Genomic DNA, 13,816 nt, shown 5'->3' on the forward strand with positions numbered 1-13,816 from the left:
TTGCCAGCAATATCCACATCCCATGAATATATAAAAAGAAACAAGGGCCATACTGAGGGCCAAGGTGAAAGAGACTAATGGTAGATGGCTAATAAATTAATATTTAAGAGTAATTCAGGCAAAAATAATGTCTTCAAAAAGCATAAGATAAATACAGGGATTAAACATTGGGAAAATATATATAAAAATGGATATTCATGGGAAGATAAGGAATGTTCTTAGAAAACATTAAATAAACTAATAATCAACATAGAATAAATTGGATTATTTTCAACATTCAAATACAGGATAGACAAAGAATGGATATTCCTCCTCCTTCAGGTTAAATGCCCTAAGAGGGCAGCAATCATGGACTTCCATTGGATTGGTCCATGTTTATGCTTGGCAAAATACTGCAGTGGTTTGTCGTTGTCTGCAGGAGACTCCCAATCCCACTCTTCCAGGAAACTCTCCCACTCTTCACCGTCTGCCGTCAGTCATATTGGAGGAACTTACAGGCTGATAATCAAACTGTTTGCCCACACTATGCATAAACATTATGTCCTGAAGTCTTCTGGCCCAGTGGTAAGGATGCTACACAAGACCTCCTTACAAAGAACAGAGATAACTACTTAAAGATGAAGCTGGAATCTGATATTGGAGGTTTAAGGAGTAGCACAGAAGGATGATAAGTACCTGTTTGAGTTTGACAGAGAAGGAGGAAATTGTGGGAGTACCTTAGGAGGGTGTGGTAAGGCCAGTCCTGGAAACAAAATTATATTTAGCAAAATTATTTTGATTAAGGGGATACAGTCAGCAGGCTTAGATGGCATATTTCCCACACGGAGAACATTGTGGAAATAGTCAACATAGAATTCTACCAACAAATTGAAGGATTACAAATATCCCCACCAGTTCAATGTTTTCTTTTAATATTTTGAGGTATTTATAGAATAAAGGTTTTAAAAATGTGCTGGATGTTATTAAGATGGATTTTCTGAAGTCATTTGATAAGGCACATGTTCAGAATTTATGTTTGTTACAAATACCTGCTTTAGTCCTGGCAACTGCTTCCTTAACTAGTCCAGTTGTTTATTATTTTCTTACAAAAGTTTATTTGTATTTAGCTACATCTGTTGGCATGATGGTGGAATGTGAGGATGTTACAATGGCACTCAATTTTGATGTAGACCTCGGGTTGCTAAGCCTCCTGGGTTAACTGGGAGTCCCTGGCATGGAAGATGAATCTTCTATCACTGTTGCTAGCTGGCCAAAGATACATCTTCACTCCTATGGTTTATGCCTGTGTACTTCCTTGTCTGCCTTAGTAGTGGAAGTGAATCATCTTATGATATGATAACCCCCCCACAACATCCCTGCCTTCCCTGTTTACAGTTCTGGCAATATTGGTAAGTGTACGGCACGGTACACATGGTGGTACAGTAGCACAGTGGTTAGCACTGTTGCTTCACAGCGCCAGGGTCCCAGGTTCGATTCCCGGCTTGGGTCACTGTCTGTGCGGAGGCGGCACGTTCTCCCTGTGTCCGCGTGGGTTTCCTCCGGGTGCTCCAGTTTCCTCCCACAACTTCTGAAGGCATGCTGTTAGGTGAATTGGACGTTCTGAATTCTCCCTCTTTGTACCCGAACAGGCGCCGGAGTGTGACAACTAGGGGATTTTCACAGTAACTTCATTACAGTGTTAATGTAAGCCTACTTGTGACACTCATAAAGATTATAGATCATGATGATGTTTGCAGTGCTCTGTTAATCAAATAAGCAAAATAGGATCAGCTACCAGGCTACATAAGATAAAAATTGAACGTAAGGGAGTTCTGGTCATTTGCAGTTATATAAAATAAAGCAGCTCAATAATTCATAGCTGGCCTTGTTTCAATGAACTGTTTTCAGTCTGCGTACAGAAAGATTGGAGGACTGCAGGTGAAGGCATGCTATCCGGTTGTTGGATTATGTGTAATTACAGTACGAAGTCTTACAACACCAGGTTAAAGTCCAACAGGTTTGTTTCGATGTCACTAGCTTTCGGAGCGCTGCTCCTTCCTCAGGTGAAGGAACCTGAGGAAGGAGCAGCGCTCCGAAAGCTAGTGACATCGAAACAAACCTGTTGGACTTTAACCTGGTGTTGTAAGACTTCGTACTGTGCTCACCCCAGTCCAACGCCGGCATCTCCACATTATGTGTAATTAGATATTGAACTGTATAAGCGCGCTCATAAATGTAATATAGGTAGACTGCCTAAGTGAGTGACCTAAAACAAACCTAGATAAACCTAAGGTATTCCGATGGGCGCGAACCTCTGGCCACGCTGCGCCGAAAAGCAGCTCACCGCTGCGCACTGTGGCCGGTGAAAGCCGTGGGACCCCGTTCCCGGGATCTACCCAGCTCTCTACATCTCGCGATATTCAACGCAATCTTGTGAGATGTTGCAAGGGGAATCCTGCCCACAATGGGCAGGATCAGTTTTTGGCAAATCAGCATGTTAGAGTGAGGCAGTAAGCCTCTCTAATGTGCAGATTCCCAAGGTACCTCAGGCTTTGGGATTCAATCCCTTCGCCTCGGGGACCTTGGACATGCGCTGTTTGATACTAGTCCCCACAAATGGGGATCAGATGGAATGGCACCCGTGGGGATCTCCAAGCGGATTGGAAGGTCCCAGCTGCATGTTCTTTGGGCAGGTTGGCAGTGACAGCCTGGCAGTGCCAGCCTGGCAGTACCACCTAAGTGCCAGCGATTGGGCTGAGGTTGCCTAGCGTGGGTGTTGGAAGGTGTGGGATGGGTTCGAGGGAGGCGGAGGACTCTTCCATGTTGCGTTCTGGCTGGGGGGGTGAGAGGTTGGGAGCTCACCACTGTAAAAAACGGGGCTATGTGCAGCCTCGCCCATGCGTTCACCGTTCAGGCGAGTCGCGCTGAATAGCCAAGTGTTTCTCGGCGCTGCAAGTGCCAGGAAACACCCAGCTAAACGTGCTCGTCAAGGGACTTTGTCCGCTTTGGGAAGATCGCGCCTTATATCGTTTTTTTTCAAATCCTTGTTATATTTGATTATGTTTATTCCTCAGTCCCTGGATTTGACCTGTTTAAAATTATACATACCTTTTGGCTGTGTCGCTGAACCCCAGATTATGTTTAATTTCTCATTCTGTAGTCACAATCAACCCTGAAGAACCATGATTATTTTCTGAATGTTATCTATGTGGCATACCATTACAAAAGAAAACATTCCTACCCTACCACACATCTGCGTCAAATCTATGACTGCCCTTTGCCTCAGTTTATCTCATGCTGAAACTCCCATCCATGCCTTTGTACCTCCAGATTTGATTATTTAAATCCACTTCAGGCGGGTACTCTGTTTTACCCTCTGCAAAACTGAAGTCATTCAAAATGCTGCTGCCCATATCCTTGAATGCACCAAGTCATTTAAACCCATCCTCCCTCTGCTTCCTAATTTTTTTTCTTATTCGTTCTTGGGATGTGGGCATCGCCAGCTGTGCCACCATTTATTGCCCATCTCTAATTGCCCTTGAGGAGGCAGTTAAGAGTCAACCACATTGCTGTGGGTCTGAAGCCACATGTAGGCCAGATCAGGTAAGGATGACAGATTTCCTTCCCTAAAGGACATTAATGAACCAGATGGGTTTTTATGACAATCGACAATGGTTTCATGGTCATCATTAGACTTTTAATTCCAGATTTCACCATTTGCAGTGGCGGGATTTAAACCTGGGAGTCCAAAGCATTACTCTGGGTCTCTGGTGTACTAGCCCAGTGACAATACCACTACACCGCTGCTAATCTACATAGGCTCCCGATCAAGCCATGCCTCTATTTTAAAATTCTCATTCAGACCTTGGGCCTACCTAACCCTGAAGTCTCCTTCAGCTGGACAACCTTTCTGCAAATGCTGGTCTATTAAGCATTCCTGATTTTATTCACTCCGTCTTTGTGCTTTATAAATTCTGGTTGTTTTCTCCACAGTATCATGGACATTTGGTGACCTTGTGATTTCTGACAGGGTATTGTACTTATGGTACTGTATCCGTGACCCAAAAATCTCTGGGCCTCGAGAGCTTATTTTCCTATTTCAATTTCATTCATTTTAAAAGCTGAATTCTGAAAGCAAACGCCTTTTTATTTTAAGGGAAACAGACAGAAGAGTAGGAAGGTGAGGAGAAGTGCTGTATAGGTTAAGGATGAGGGCAATCAATTATTAGAGTCCGTACATTCGAAGGAGGTTCAGGATAAGCTACCTCAGAGTAGAACAGGTACAGGGAGAATCAGGAGTTTGGCAGAACAGGTAGGGAGAATATTGACAATGAGTAGTAGCGAGGGGTGATAAAGAGGAAAAGGGTTTAGAAAACTAAAGTCCCAGTGGACACAATATAGTAAGGAGGTGGGAAGGAAACATGAGTGACAGCATTACCTAACTTGGGAACCAAAGCAATATATGATTCTAGAGATAGCAACATAGAATAGAAAACAACCAACACATTTGATGGAAACCCTTTGTACTTGCAAACATGCACCCTATCTCCAACTTCCCATGACAGTGAAAACATGTCAGCTGCAAGAATTAAATATTACACAACACAAGCTGGATGAAACCACAAAACTTTTGATAGTTATATATATAGACTTAATTAAGGTACAAGCACAAGGCATGTGTGTTGGTACAAACATTTCTTAATGATAAAGTCACTGCTTGAAGTTTTCCCAAAATAACAGTTTCCTTTACCCAAGATGACGATGAGAGAAGTGTTAATAATCAAATGTAAAATTGTATCTAAATTAACAGAATAATCTTTTCTTAAAGATATGTCCCAAAACATTAACATTATTCACATAAAAGTTCACTCCAGGAGTTTTGAACAGCTTAAATTATAGGTTATGTGCATACAATTATTTAGTAGTTGCAGGCATGTGTACACTCAATTGCTGTGTTAGTCACAGATGTCATGAGTCTATTAATTTACTATGTACTACATATACTAATTTCAAGAGATCCATACTATTTTAAGTTTCTTGACAAGTACATTGACACAATAAAGCAGTGGTATCAGGCACATCCACTGTAGCTCCAGCATACATTTTAATTGTGTGCTTTGAATCAGTCTGTAGTTCATCAATGTGGGAATTAAGCAGCTCCTCCAACACTCGTGCTCGTTCTTCTTCTTCTTCAAGGAAGTGCTCTGTTAGTGAAGAAGTGTCTGACATCTCTTTGGACTTCTAAACATTACAAAAGTTTTCAACATAACATTAATAGGTTATCGTGATCCCCATTGAATGATTGTCCTGTTTCATTATTTGCAAATCAGATATTCATCAAAAGTAAACATTTGCAATCTAATTACATAATTTGTAGTCATGCCGGATCATGGTTCAACATTGCTTCTTTGTCTTGAACTTGGAGAATGTCATGCCCAGTAAATGTACTATATTCCTAATTTTCAAGAAACAAACTATCTAATTAGACTATTTAAAAAATGACAACGTTCTGAAAGATGGCCACCATGGGTCAAGTGACCGTCTATGATTTCTGCACAAAGGATTAACTCCTGTCTGAATGTGCTTCTGGGAAGTTATTAAAATATAAATGTCAATGGGTGGAAGACCCTCCCTTGAAAAGACATTCAAATTGCAAAACTACTTATGGAATTTACAGCCCATGTTCGGGCTATGAACAGGAACTCAAAATCAATGGAGCCCCAGACTTAATTTCCCTGAGCTTGATACTGAACAAAGAGAGCCACAGAGCAATCATTTATCATCTTGCATCTTCCAATATGTGCCAATGGCTTCTAGTTTCCAACAATTTATCTGGACATCATGTGGTCACATAATTGAAATTGGCTTCCAATAACATATCTTATTACTCCAAGAACTAGCCAGAAACAGGTCAGTCGGGAAACTAGTAGGGCACAAAAGGGTCCATTCCTCTGTAAAGAAGAGATTCCTGCCTGGACAACCAGTCAACCCAGGCAGTGGGAGAGCGAGGGGCCAACTTGTCTTACCTGTTAAGATTTATCTCTACAAATACCTGGCCACAATATTGTCCAGAAACCTAGGGGCTACCAACTTCTATTCCTCCCAAAAACCTCAAGAGAGAACCCATTCAGGTCTATAGCTGGCTTTTTGCATTTAAGCTCTATATAAATGTTGTCAGAGTCCCAGAGGACCATAGGCTGCTCTCCCCTTTGAGAGCTGACTGGTGGTGATTTAACTTGAAGGTCACCACACCTCAGGTGAGGGGCAAGGTTGGGAAGGCAGGGCCTTCATGAATAGCTTCAGCAGGTATGGTAATTGAACCCATGTTATTGCCGTCGTTCCGCTTCACAAACCAGCTGTCCAGCCAACTGAGCTAACTGACTCCCTGCTCTGTATGACAAGATACTCCAAATCATAATCTTGATCATTATTTTCTTAAGATCACTACACGTTTTTATGCTAGCATTTCTTTATGTTTGCCATTGCTATTCTAATTTTGATTCTTTTATGACATTAACCATCTTCTGACAAAATGCTTCCCAGATACGTAAACTGTGATACTTGTTCCAGCTGTTGACCATGTATCTTGATTTTTACTTTTCCCTCCTTATTTCTTCAAGGCTTCATAATTTTTGTAATTTTTACATAAGTTTTCCTTCCAAATGTTTTCACCGCTTCAGTCATTAGTATTGGTAGACCTCCGCCTGTGCTGGTCAATAAGGCCTGGTTATCTGAAAACATCACTCTCTCTCTTCAGATACCATCCCCTATGAGGGTGCCAGTAATTATGAACTTCAATGTGTTGGACTATGGTTATGCCTGGGAACCTACTTAAATGGTTTGCTTTTTCCTTCTGTAGGTTCTGGCTGACCAGAAAACTATCCTGTTCGTACTGCCTGCCTTAGGGATATTGGAAGAATTTGTAGGTTGATAATAAACCTGATTGACCTCGTTATGAATGCGCTTTCCATGGCTATCGAGTCCTGGAGTGAGACTTCTCGCTCAGAGATAGGGTGCTGCCACTGTGACCCAAGACACCTTCCCCATTTGACCTCCTACTTTGACAGCTTTTTTTAACTTCATTTCATGCTGCTTTTATCATGACTTCCACAGAGATGTTCAAGGGCAATGGTGACAGTAGAGAGTTTTGTCTCACCCTGTGCCCAATCAAGCCAAATTCAGTTTCACTAAATACTGTCCTGATTATAGCAGCCTGCCCCATGTACAGAGCTATTACAATCATTCTTTTATCTCTTTAATCAACTCTGATCACTTCTAGCACTTGCAACAGTTTTTGCCAGTTCAAAAGCGTTTTCCTAATCCACAAAGCAAATGTACACTACTTCTTGGTGATTTTCTAAGCTTCGTCTGCTTAACACTCTCATTACTCTTATAGCCTCTTTAGTTCCACAAGCCTCCCTCAAACTGAATTAATCACAGTTGATGTCATGATTTGCTTTGGTTTCCAGTCTATTTGCTACAATCTTTAACCTTACCTTAGACACGTGTGATTAAAGTAACGGTGCAACGTTTTTCACACTTCTTCTCAAAAAAGACCATTGTGTTGCCTGAAAAATCTTCCGGCTATTCTTCCTCAGTGTACAGGTTCTTACATAGGTTAATCAGTTCTCTTGTTGCCTTCTCTCCATATCCTTTTATTATTTCTGCGGGAGCTCTATCACACCCTTCTGCTTTTCTGCTTCAGTTATTTTATAGCTCTAAATATTTCCTAATTTAGGTAAGAAAATAAAAAGAGGATACTGCTGGCAGATGGTGTTCTGCTTACAGAACCTAAATAAGTAAATAATGAATGGAAAGACTACATTGAAGACCGGTGTGACCAAGGTGGCAAGCCAACAGATCGAGAGAGAAATGGGGTGGGATTCTCCGTTGGCTAACGCTGAAAGCTCGAAACGTGATTGGGCAGAGAATAGGTTCTGACGCCAAAATTGCGGCGGGCGCCGATTTGACGCCAAATCGCAATTAACTGTCAGCTCGACAGCGGCGTCAATGCGGACCGGAATGCATGTAGAGTAAACACTATTTGCATATCATTAGCGGGCCTGACCCGGTATTCTCAGGAGCCTCCGCGATTCTCCGCATTCAATGGGCCGAGTTCCGGATGGTGCGGTTCATTTGTGCTTTTAAAAATAGTGAAACTGGCGTCATGGCTGATGAGGGAGAGAGACAGAGGAGGTAGGACACAGAGAGAAGCGACTGTGGGCTGTCGGCCTGGACACTGGTCGGGCTGGCTGGGGTGGGGGAGCCCTGTTGGGCACCGAGGGGCTATGGGGGAGGACACCCGATCACGGTGACGATCGCCCTGAACCTTGACACGACGGGCTCCTTCCAGGTGCCGAGTTGGGACCTGTCCAGAATCTCACAGACCTCGGTGCACACGTTCATCTGTGTCATCACGGAGGCCCTGTATGCCCAGGCGCCTCAATACATCCATTCCAATGTGGACTGAGCCCGCCAGGCTGCCCGGGCGGCGGGGTTTCCCACCATCGATGGGATGCCCCGGATCTGGGGTTGATCGGCGGGATGCATGATGACAACACCTGCAGAAGACAGGCCTCTCTACACCAGCCGAAAGGGGTAGCACTCGATGAACATGCAGTTGATATGTGACCATCAGATGCGCATCATATACGTCTGTGCCCGATACCCGGGTAGTATGCATGACGCCATCATCCTGGCACACTCGATGATTCCTGACATGCTCACGACGGCAACCCCCCCCTCCCTGCCCTTTCCACGACCCCTCCGGCCAGCCCAGACCAGCCCACCCCTCACACCCATCTGACAGAGCACTGAGACAGGTTGTAAAGTGGGAACGGGTATTTAATGTGAACTAATATTTACAGATTTGTACCCTAGCCCCTATAACTAAACTGTGCTCTGCACCCGCACCAACTTAACTGATGTCTTACTTTCTAGCCTTACTGGCCCTAACACTACGTCTAGTTGGTTCCCCATGTGGTACAGCAGGAGTGGAGGTGGCCTGCTGTGATTCTTGCTGTGCGACCTGGGTCCCCGTTGGCGGGTGTCTTTTGGGGTGATCGGGACTGGATGGACCTGGCTGCTGCTTGGGTGTCCCTGGTGGCGTTGTGCCATTCAGTTCTGTCCGCTGCCCACCAGATGCACCAGGGACAGTAGGGGGAGAGTCCAAGGTGCTGCAGTGTTCCGGAACCTCCTCTGTGGAAGTCACTGGCACGGGCCCCATTGCCTTCTCCTCCCTCGGGGTGCCCAATGACCCCCAGGCTACTCCTACTCATGGGACGAGGGTGCAAGCAAAGGTAACCCCTGAGGCTATCCGCCACCTGGCGCTGGAAGTCCTGGAGGCCTGCTCTGGACTCGACCAGGGTCCGCACACTTGCAGCCATGGAACGCAGGGAGTGGACAATCTCTGTCTGAGATTGCGCCACATATAGTAACGCTACGATAGTGCCACACCTTCTGGGTCTGTGTCACATCAGCCAGTGACTGCGCCATCTTCCTCTGGGACTGGGCCACATTCCTCTGTGTCTGCTCCACATTGGCCAGCGCCTGGGCAATACCCGCGATGTTGCTTTGGCGAATCAGTCTAAATTTGAGAGATATACTTAAAAAAAAATTAATTCAATGGAAGTGAGTTTCGCTGGCTTGGCGAACATTTATTGCCCATTCCTAATTGCCCTTAAGAAGGTGGTGGTGACCTGCCTTCGTGAACTGCTGCAGTTCATGAGGTGTAAGTTCACCCACTGTGCTATTAAGTAGGGTGTTCCAGGATTTTGACCCAGCGACAGTGAAGGAACGGCACGGTGGCACAGTGGTGAGAACTGCTGCCTTACAAGTTTGCACATTCTCCCATGTCTGCGTGGGTTTCCTCAGGGTACTCCGGTTTCCTCCCATAGCCCAAAGATGTGCAGGTTAGGTGGATTGGCCATGCTAAAATGCCCCTTAGTGTCCAGGGATGTGTCAGTTAGGTTAAGGGGTTATGACATAGGGTGAGGAAGTGGGCTTGGGTGGAGTCCTCTTTCAGAGGGTCAGGGCAGACTCAATGAAACGAATGCTCTCCTTCTGCATTGTAGGGATTCTATGATTCTATATTTCCAGTCAGGCTGACTAAAAGTTTTATGAGCTATAATATTTTTGTAGGGAGGAAAATCTGCTATGATTGTACATCAAAATCTTATTGTGGTGACTGTGTAATTTGCAGTCATGTATATCAAATATCCTGTACATGCAAAATGGAACTTCAAGATTTTATGCAGCTAAGAATTATAGCGAGGTATAGAGAATTATAAAGACTTAATTATCCATGAATCCAGTTTACAATGTGGATTTTATGGCATATCAAATTCGAATTGAGGTTGTTGTAAGTATTCAACTGTTTCAAGTGCTCTGCACAATAATGATTGTGCAAGCTGTTTGAAGTATCCCCACCCTGCTCAACAACTCTCATACCTCCCAAATTTTCACTCTGGGGTCACACAAAATCTGAGGCATTAAAATGGGAAAAAGTTTGGGAAGCACAGATTTATGGCAAAAAGTATCAAGTGACAGGAGCACATTACTTGGAACAGGTGGTGGATTTCACGATATTAACAATTCTCTCCATAGATGGAAGCTATTGAAATTCTGTTCAGGAGGGAGAGCTCGGAAATTCTTGGGAGATTGATAATGAAGCACAGGACTACTGCTGTGCATCATTGTAATTATATATTCCATGATATGCAAGATACATTAACTTGTCCATTAAGTCTGAGTGCGAACAAGCAAATAATATTGCATGCGCTAACAACAAAATATCTAATTAGAGCGCGAGCTTGTGTGTTATTAACACCCCATCTGTTCTCTTCACACAGTGATGGGTGGACTAGCAGATATCTCTGCATTTGCAGATGCATTCTTACTCTTGTTTTCTTTTTGTATTCCTCGTTAGCTGTATTTCATCTATTTTCAGCTTAAGTCAAAGGTAAGAATGAAAGGATCAGAGCCACAAATCATTAACCAGATAGCTGAGATCTTCAAAGAATCTTGGGTTGCTCGTACAAGGAATGCAGAAAGTTAGCATGCAGGTACAGCAAACAATTAGGAATTACAAGGGGATTGAAGTACAGGAATAAGGAAATCTTGATACAATTGTGCAGGGTTTTGGCGAAACCACCTCTGGAACACTGTGCAGTTTTGGTCTCCATATTTATGGGTGATATACTTTAATTGGAGGTGGTACAGCAAAGGTTCACTAAGTTAGTCGCTGGAATGAGGGAGCTGCCCTATGGTGAGCGGCTGAGTAGAGAGTGCCTATATTCTCTAGAATTTAGAAAAAATGAGAGATGATCTTAATGAAGCATACAAGGACCAGCATTCTCCGAAACGGTGACTAAGTGTTGACGCCGGTGTAAACACTGGAGCGTTTCACGCCGGCGTCAACGGGCCCCTTGGCCCAGCGATTCACTTACCTGAAGTGGGCCAGCAGGGTGCCAGAGTGCTCCGCTCCGCGCAGCTCCAGCTGCCGATATGGGGCCCTGCACTTCCGGCTGCGGGTCCGTGCATGCGCACGGCGGCCGCCTGTGGTGGCCGCCCCGCGCGACATGGCGGACCCACACAGCAAGCCGGCCCCAACAATAGAGGCCTCCCCCAAATCACGCCCGCCCGCCGATCGGTAGCCCCCGATCGGAACCCTGGCCATCCTGGAAGACCCCCCGCCCGGTGACGGATACCCCCACACCCCAGCAGGGCAGCCGCCACTCCGAGTGCCCACCGGGTGTAACCATGTTAGAACCAAGCCAGTGGGTACTTGGCCAGCTGCCGGCGGAGAATCGCCGCAGAGGCCTCTTTCAATGGCCCCCGACCGACGCCGCGTCAACCGCGGTCAAGCGACTGGCGGCAATTCTCCGGTCTGCGGACCCAATCGCAGGTCTGACACCCCATTCCCCAACCCCACGCCAAACAGTAAGAGCCATGAAACCCACATGAAATCCTACAGTGCAAGCCTCATCACTCACTGGACACATCCTTGCTCCTTCCTCCTCCAACCCCTCCTCCCGCACCATGTACTTCTGGGCTAAAAGAATGTGCCCCTGACACTCATTCAGACATGAGACTGGGAGTCAGTGCGCTGTCAGCAGAAAGGCAGGGGTCAGGCTTAAGAATCTGCAGAACACCACAGCTTTCCTGACAGTGAGTCATCATCACCCTCCTGCTTGAATATTGACCCACACACACTGCCAACGCAGGCCAACAGACCTTTCTGTTGATAAAGGTCAATCTCTGATGCCATGGTGCTCTCAGAACAACATGTGTGCCATCGATGGCCCCCAGAGAAGGGTGAACTGGGTTCAGGGAAGCGGGGTTGAGCTGTCGGACACAAAGCCTCCTATCTAGCGAACCTGGTGGTTATTTCTTTTCACTTTTAAAAATAAATTTAGAGTCCACAATTCTTTTTTTGTTCCAATTAAGGGGCAATTTAGCATGGTCAATCCACCTACGCTGAACGTTTTTGGGTTGTGAGGGTGAGACCCACTCAGACACGGGGAGAAGCAAATCTGGTGGTTATAAGGACCTCCCTGGTCCTCTTGGCCTGTTGGACCCTTGCCGCTGCCTGTCCTCCATCCTCCGGCTCCTCTTCGGCCTTGTCTTCAACTCCCTCCTGGTCCTCTTCATCAGATGATACCACAGGTTCTTCCTCCTCCTCCATCACATTGCCCTACTGCTGTTCCAGGTTGTGAAGGGCACAGTAGACCACAACTATGCTGGAGACCCTCTGGGGGTTAAACTGAAGAGCACCACCAGAGCGGTCAAGGCAGCAGGTCCGCATTTTTAGCAGCCCAATGCACTGCACAATGACAATCTGGTTGGCAGCGTGGGCCGGACTCAGCCTCGGTCTTGGGCCTCTGCACTGTCGTCGTGAGCCATTATCGCAATGGAAATCTATTGTTTCCCACAAGCCAATGAGTCGTTCCTGGGATAGTCGTGAAAGTCACTGGGACCTCCGAGTGCCCAGGATGTAACTCTCATGCAGGCTTCCTGATTCGTGTGCGCACACACGCATGATCCTGAGGTGGTCAGAGTGGAACCCCTTTCTGTTGATAAAGGTCAATCTCTGATGCCATGGTGCTCTCAGAACAACATGTGTGCCATCGATGGCCCCCTGGACCTGGAGCATCCTGGCGATGGTGGCGATTCCTGCAGCCCAGACATCATCGTGGGCCTGGTCCAGGTCGAAGTGGATGCAGTTTGATTCCTGGGCATACACAGCATCCGTCACCTCCTGGATGCACCTGTGGGCTGATGATTGTGAGATGCCGCACAGGTCCCCACCCCAGCCCTGGAATAACCCAGTGGGATAGAAATTGAGGACAGCCATGTCTTTCATGACCACCCAGGGCGGATCTCTTCCTCCTCCTCTTCGAGGCGCCAGGAGTCTTCGGCGGAACATGGTGTCCAACAGCGCATTGAAGAATCATCAAGGCCTGTACATCCTAGCTCTTCATTGGTGCATCTTTCTGGTCTATTCTACAGCCTGATGGGTGGCAGTTCTGGAGCCTGAGTGGTGGCTCCCTGTTGCTGTGGTGCAGGCTCCAGTCTGCATTGACCTTGACGCAGTCGCCGCTGTCTTTAAAACATTTTTTTTTTTTAAGAGTACCCAATTTTTCTTTTCCAATTATGGGACAATTTAGCGTGGCCAATCCACCTACACTGCACATCTTTGGGTTGTGGGGGTGAGACCAGTGCAGGCATGGGGAAATTGTGCAAATCCCGGGACACTGACCCGGGGCCGAGATCAAACCCGGGTTCTCAGCGCAGTAGGCAGCAGTGCTAACTACTGCACCACCATGCCACCCACAGT

The 13,816-nt window shown here is 46.0% G+C and overlaps 1 protein-coding gene across 1 annotated transcript in view; it reads right to left on the bottom strand.

Moving 5' to 3' along the window:
* Positions 1-4,607: 4,607 nt before the first annotated feature.
* The window catches only part of LOC140391414 (centrosomal protein of 63 kDa-like), a 108,156-nt gene continuing 98,947 nt past the window's right edge, over positions 4,608-13,816 (bottom strand). The window contains exon 5 of the mRNA XM_072475949.1: positions 4,608-5,220. Coding sequence (XP_072332050.1) covers positions 5,008-5,220 — 213 coding nt within the window. The 3' untranslated portion in view covers positions 4,608-5,007. The remainder of the gene's footprint in view (positions 5,221-13,816) is intronic.

Source organism: Scyliorhinus torazame, chromosome 15, assembly GCF_047496885.1.
Source record: "Scyliorhinus torazame isolate Kashiwa2021f chromosome 15, sScyTor2.1, whole genome shotgun sequence".
In the NCBI taxonomy this organism is placed as follows: Eukaryota; Metazoa; Chordata; class Chondrichthyes; order Carcharhiniformes; family Scyliorhinidae; genus Scyliorhinus; species Scyliorhinus torazame.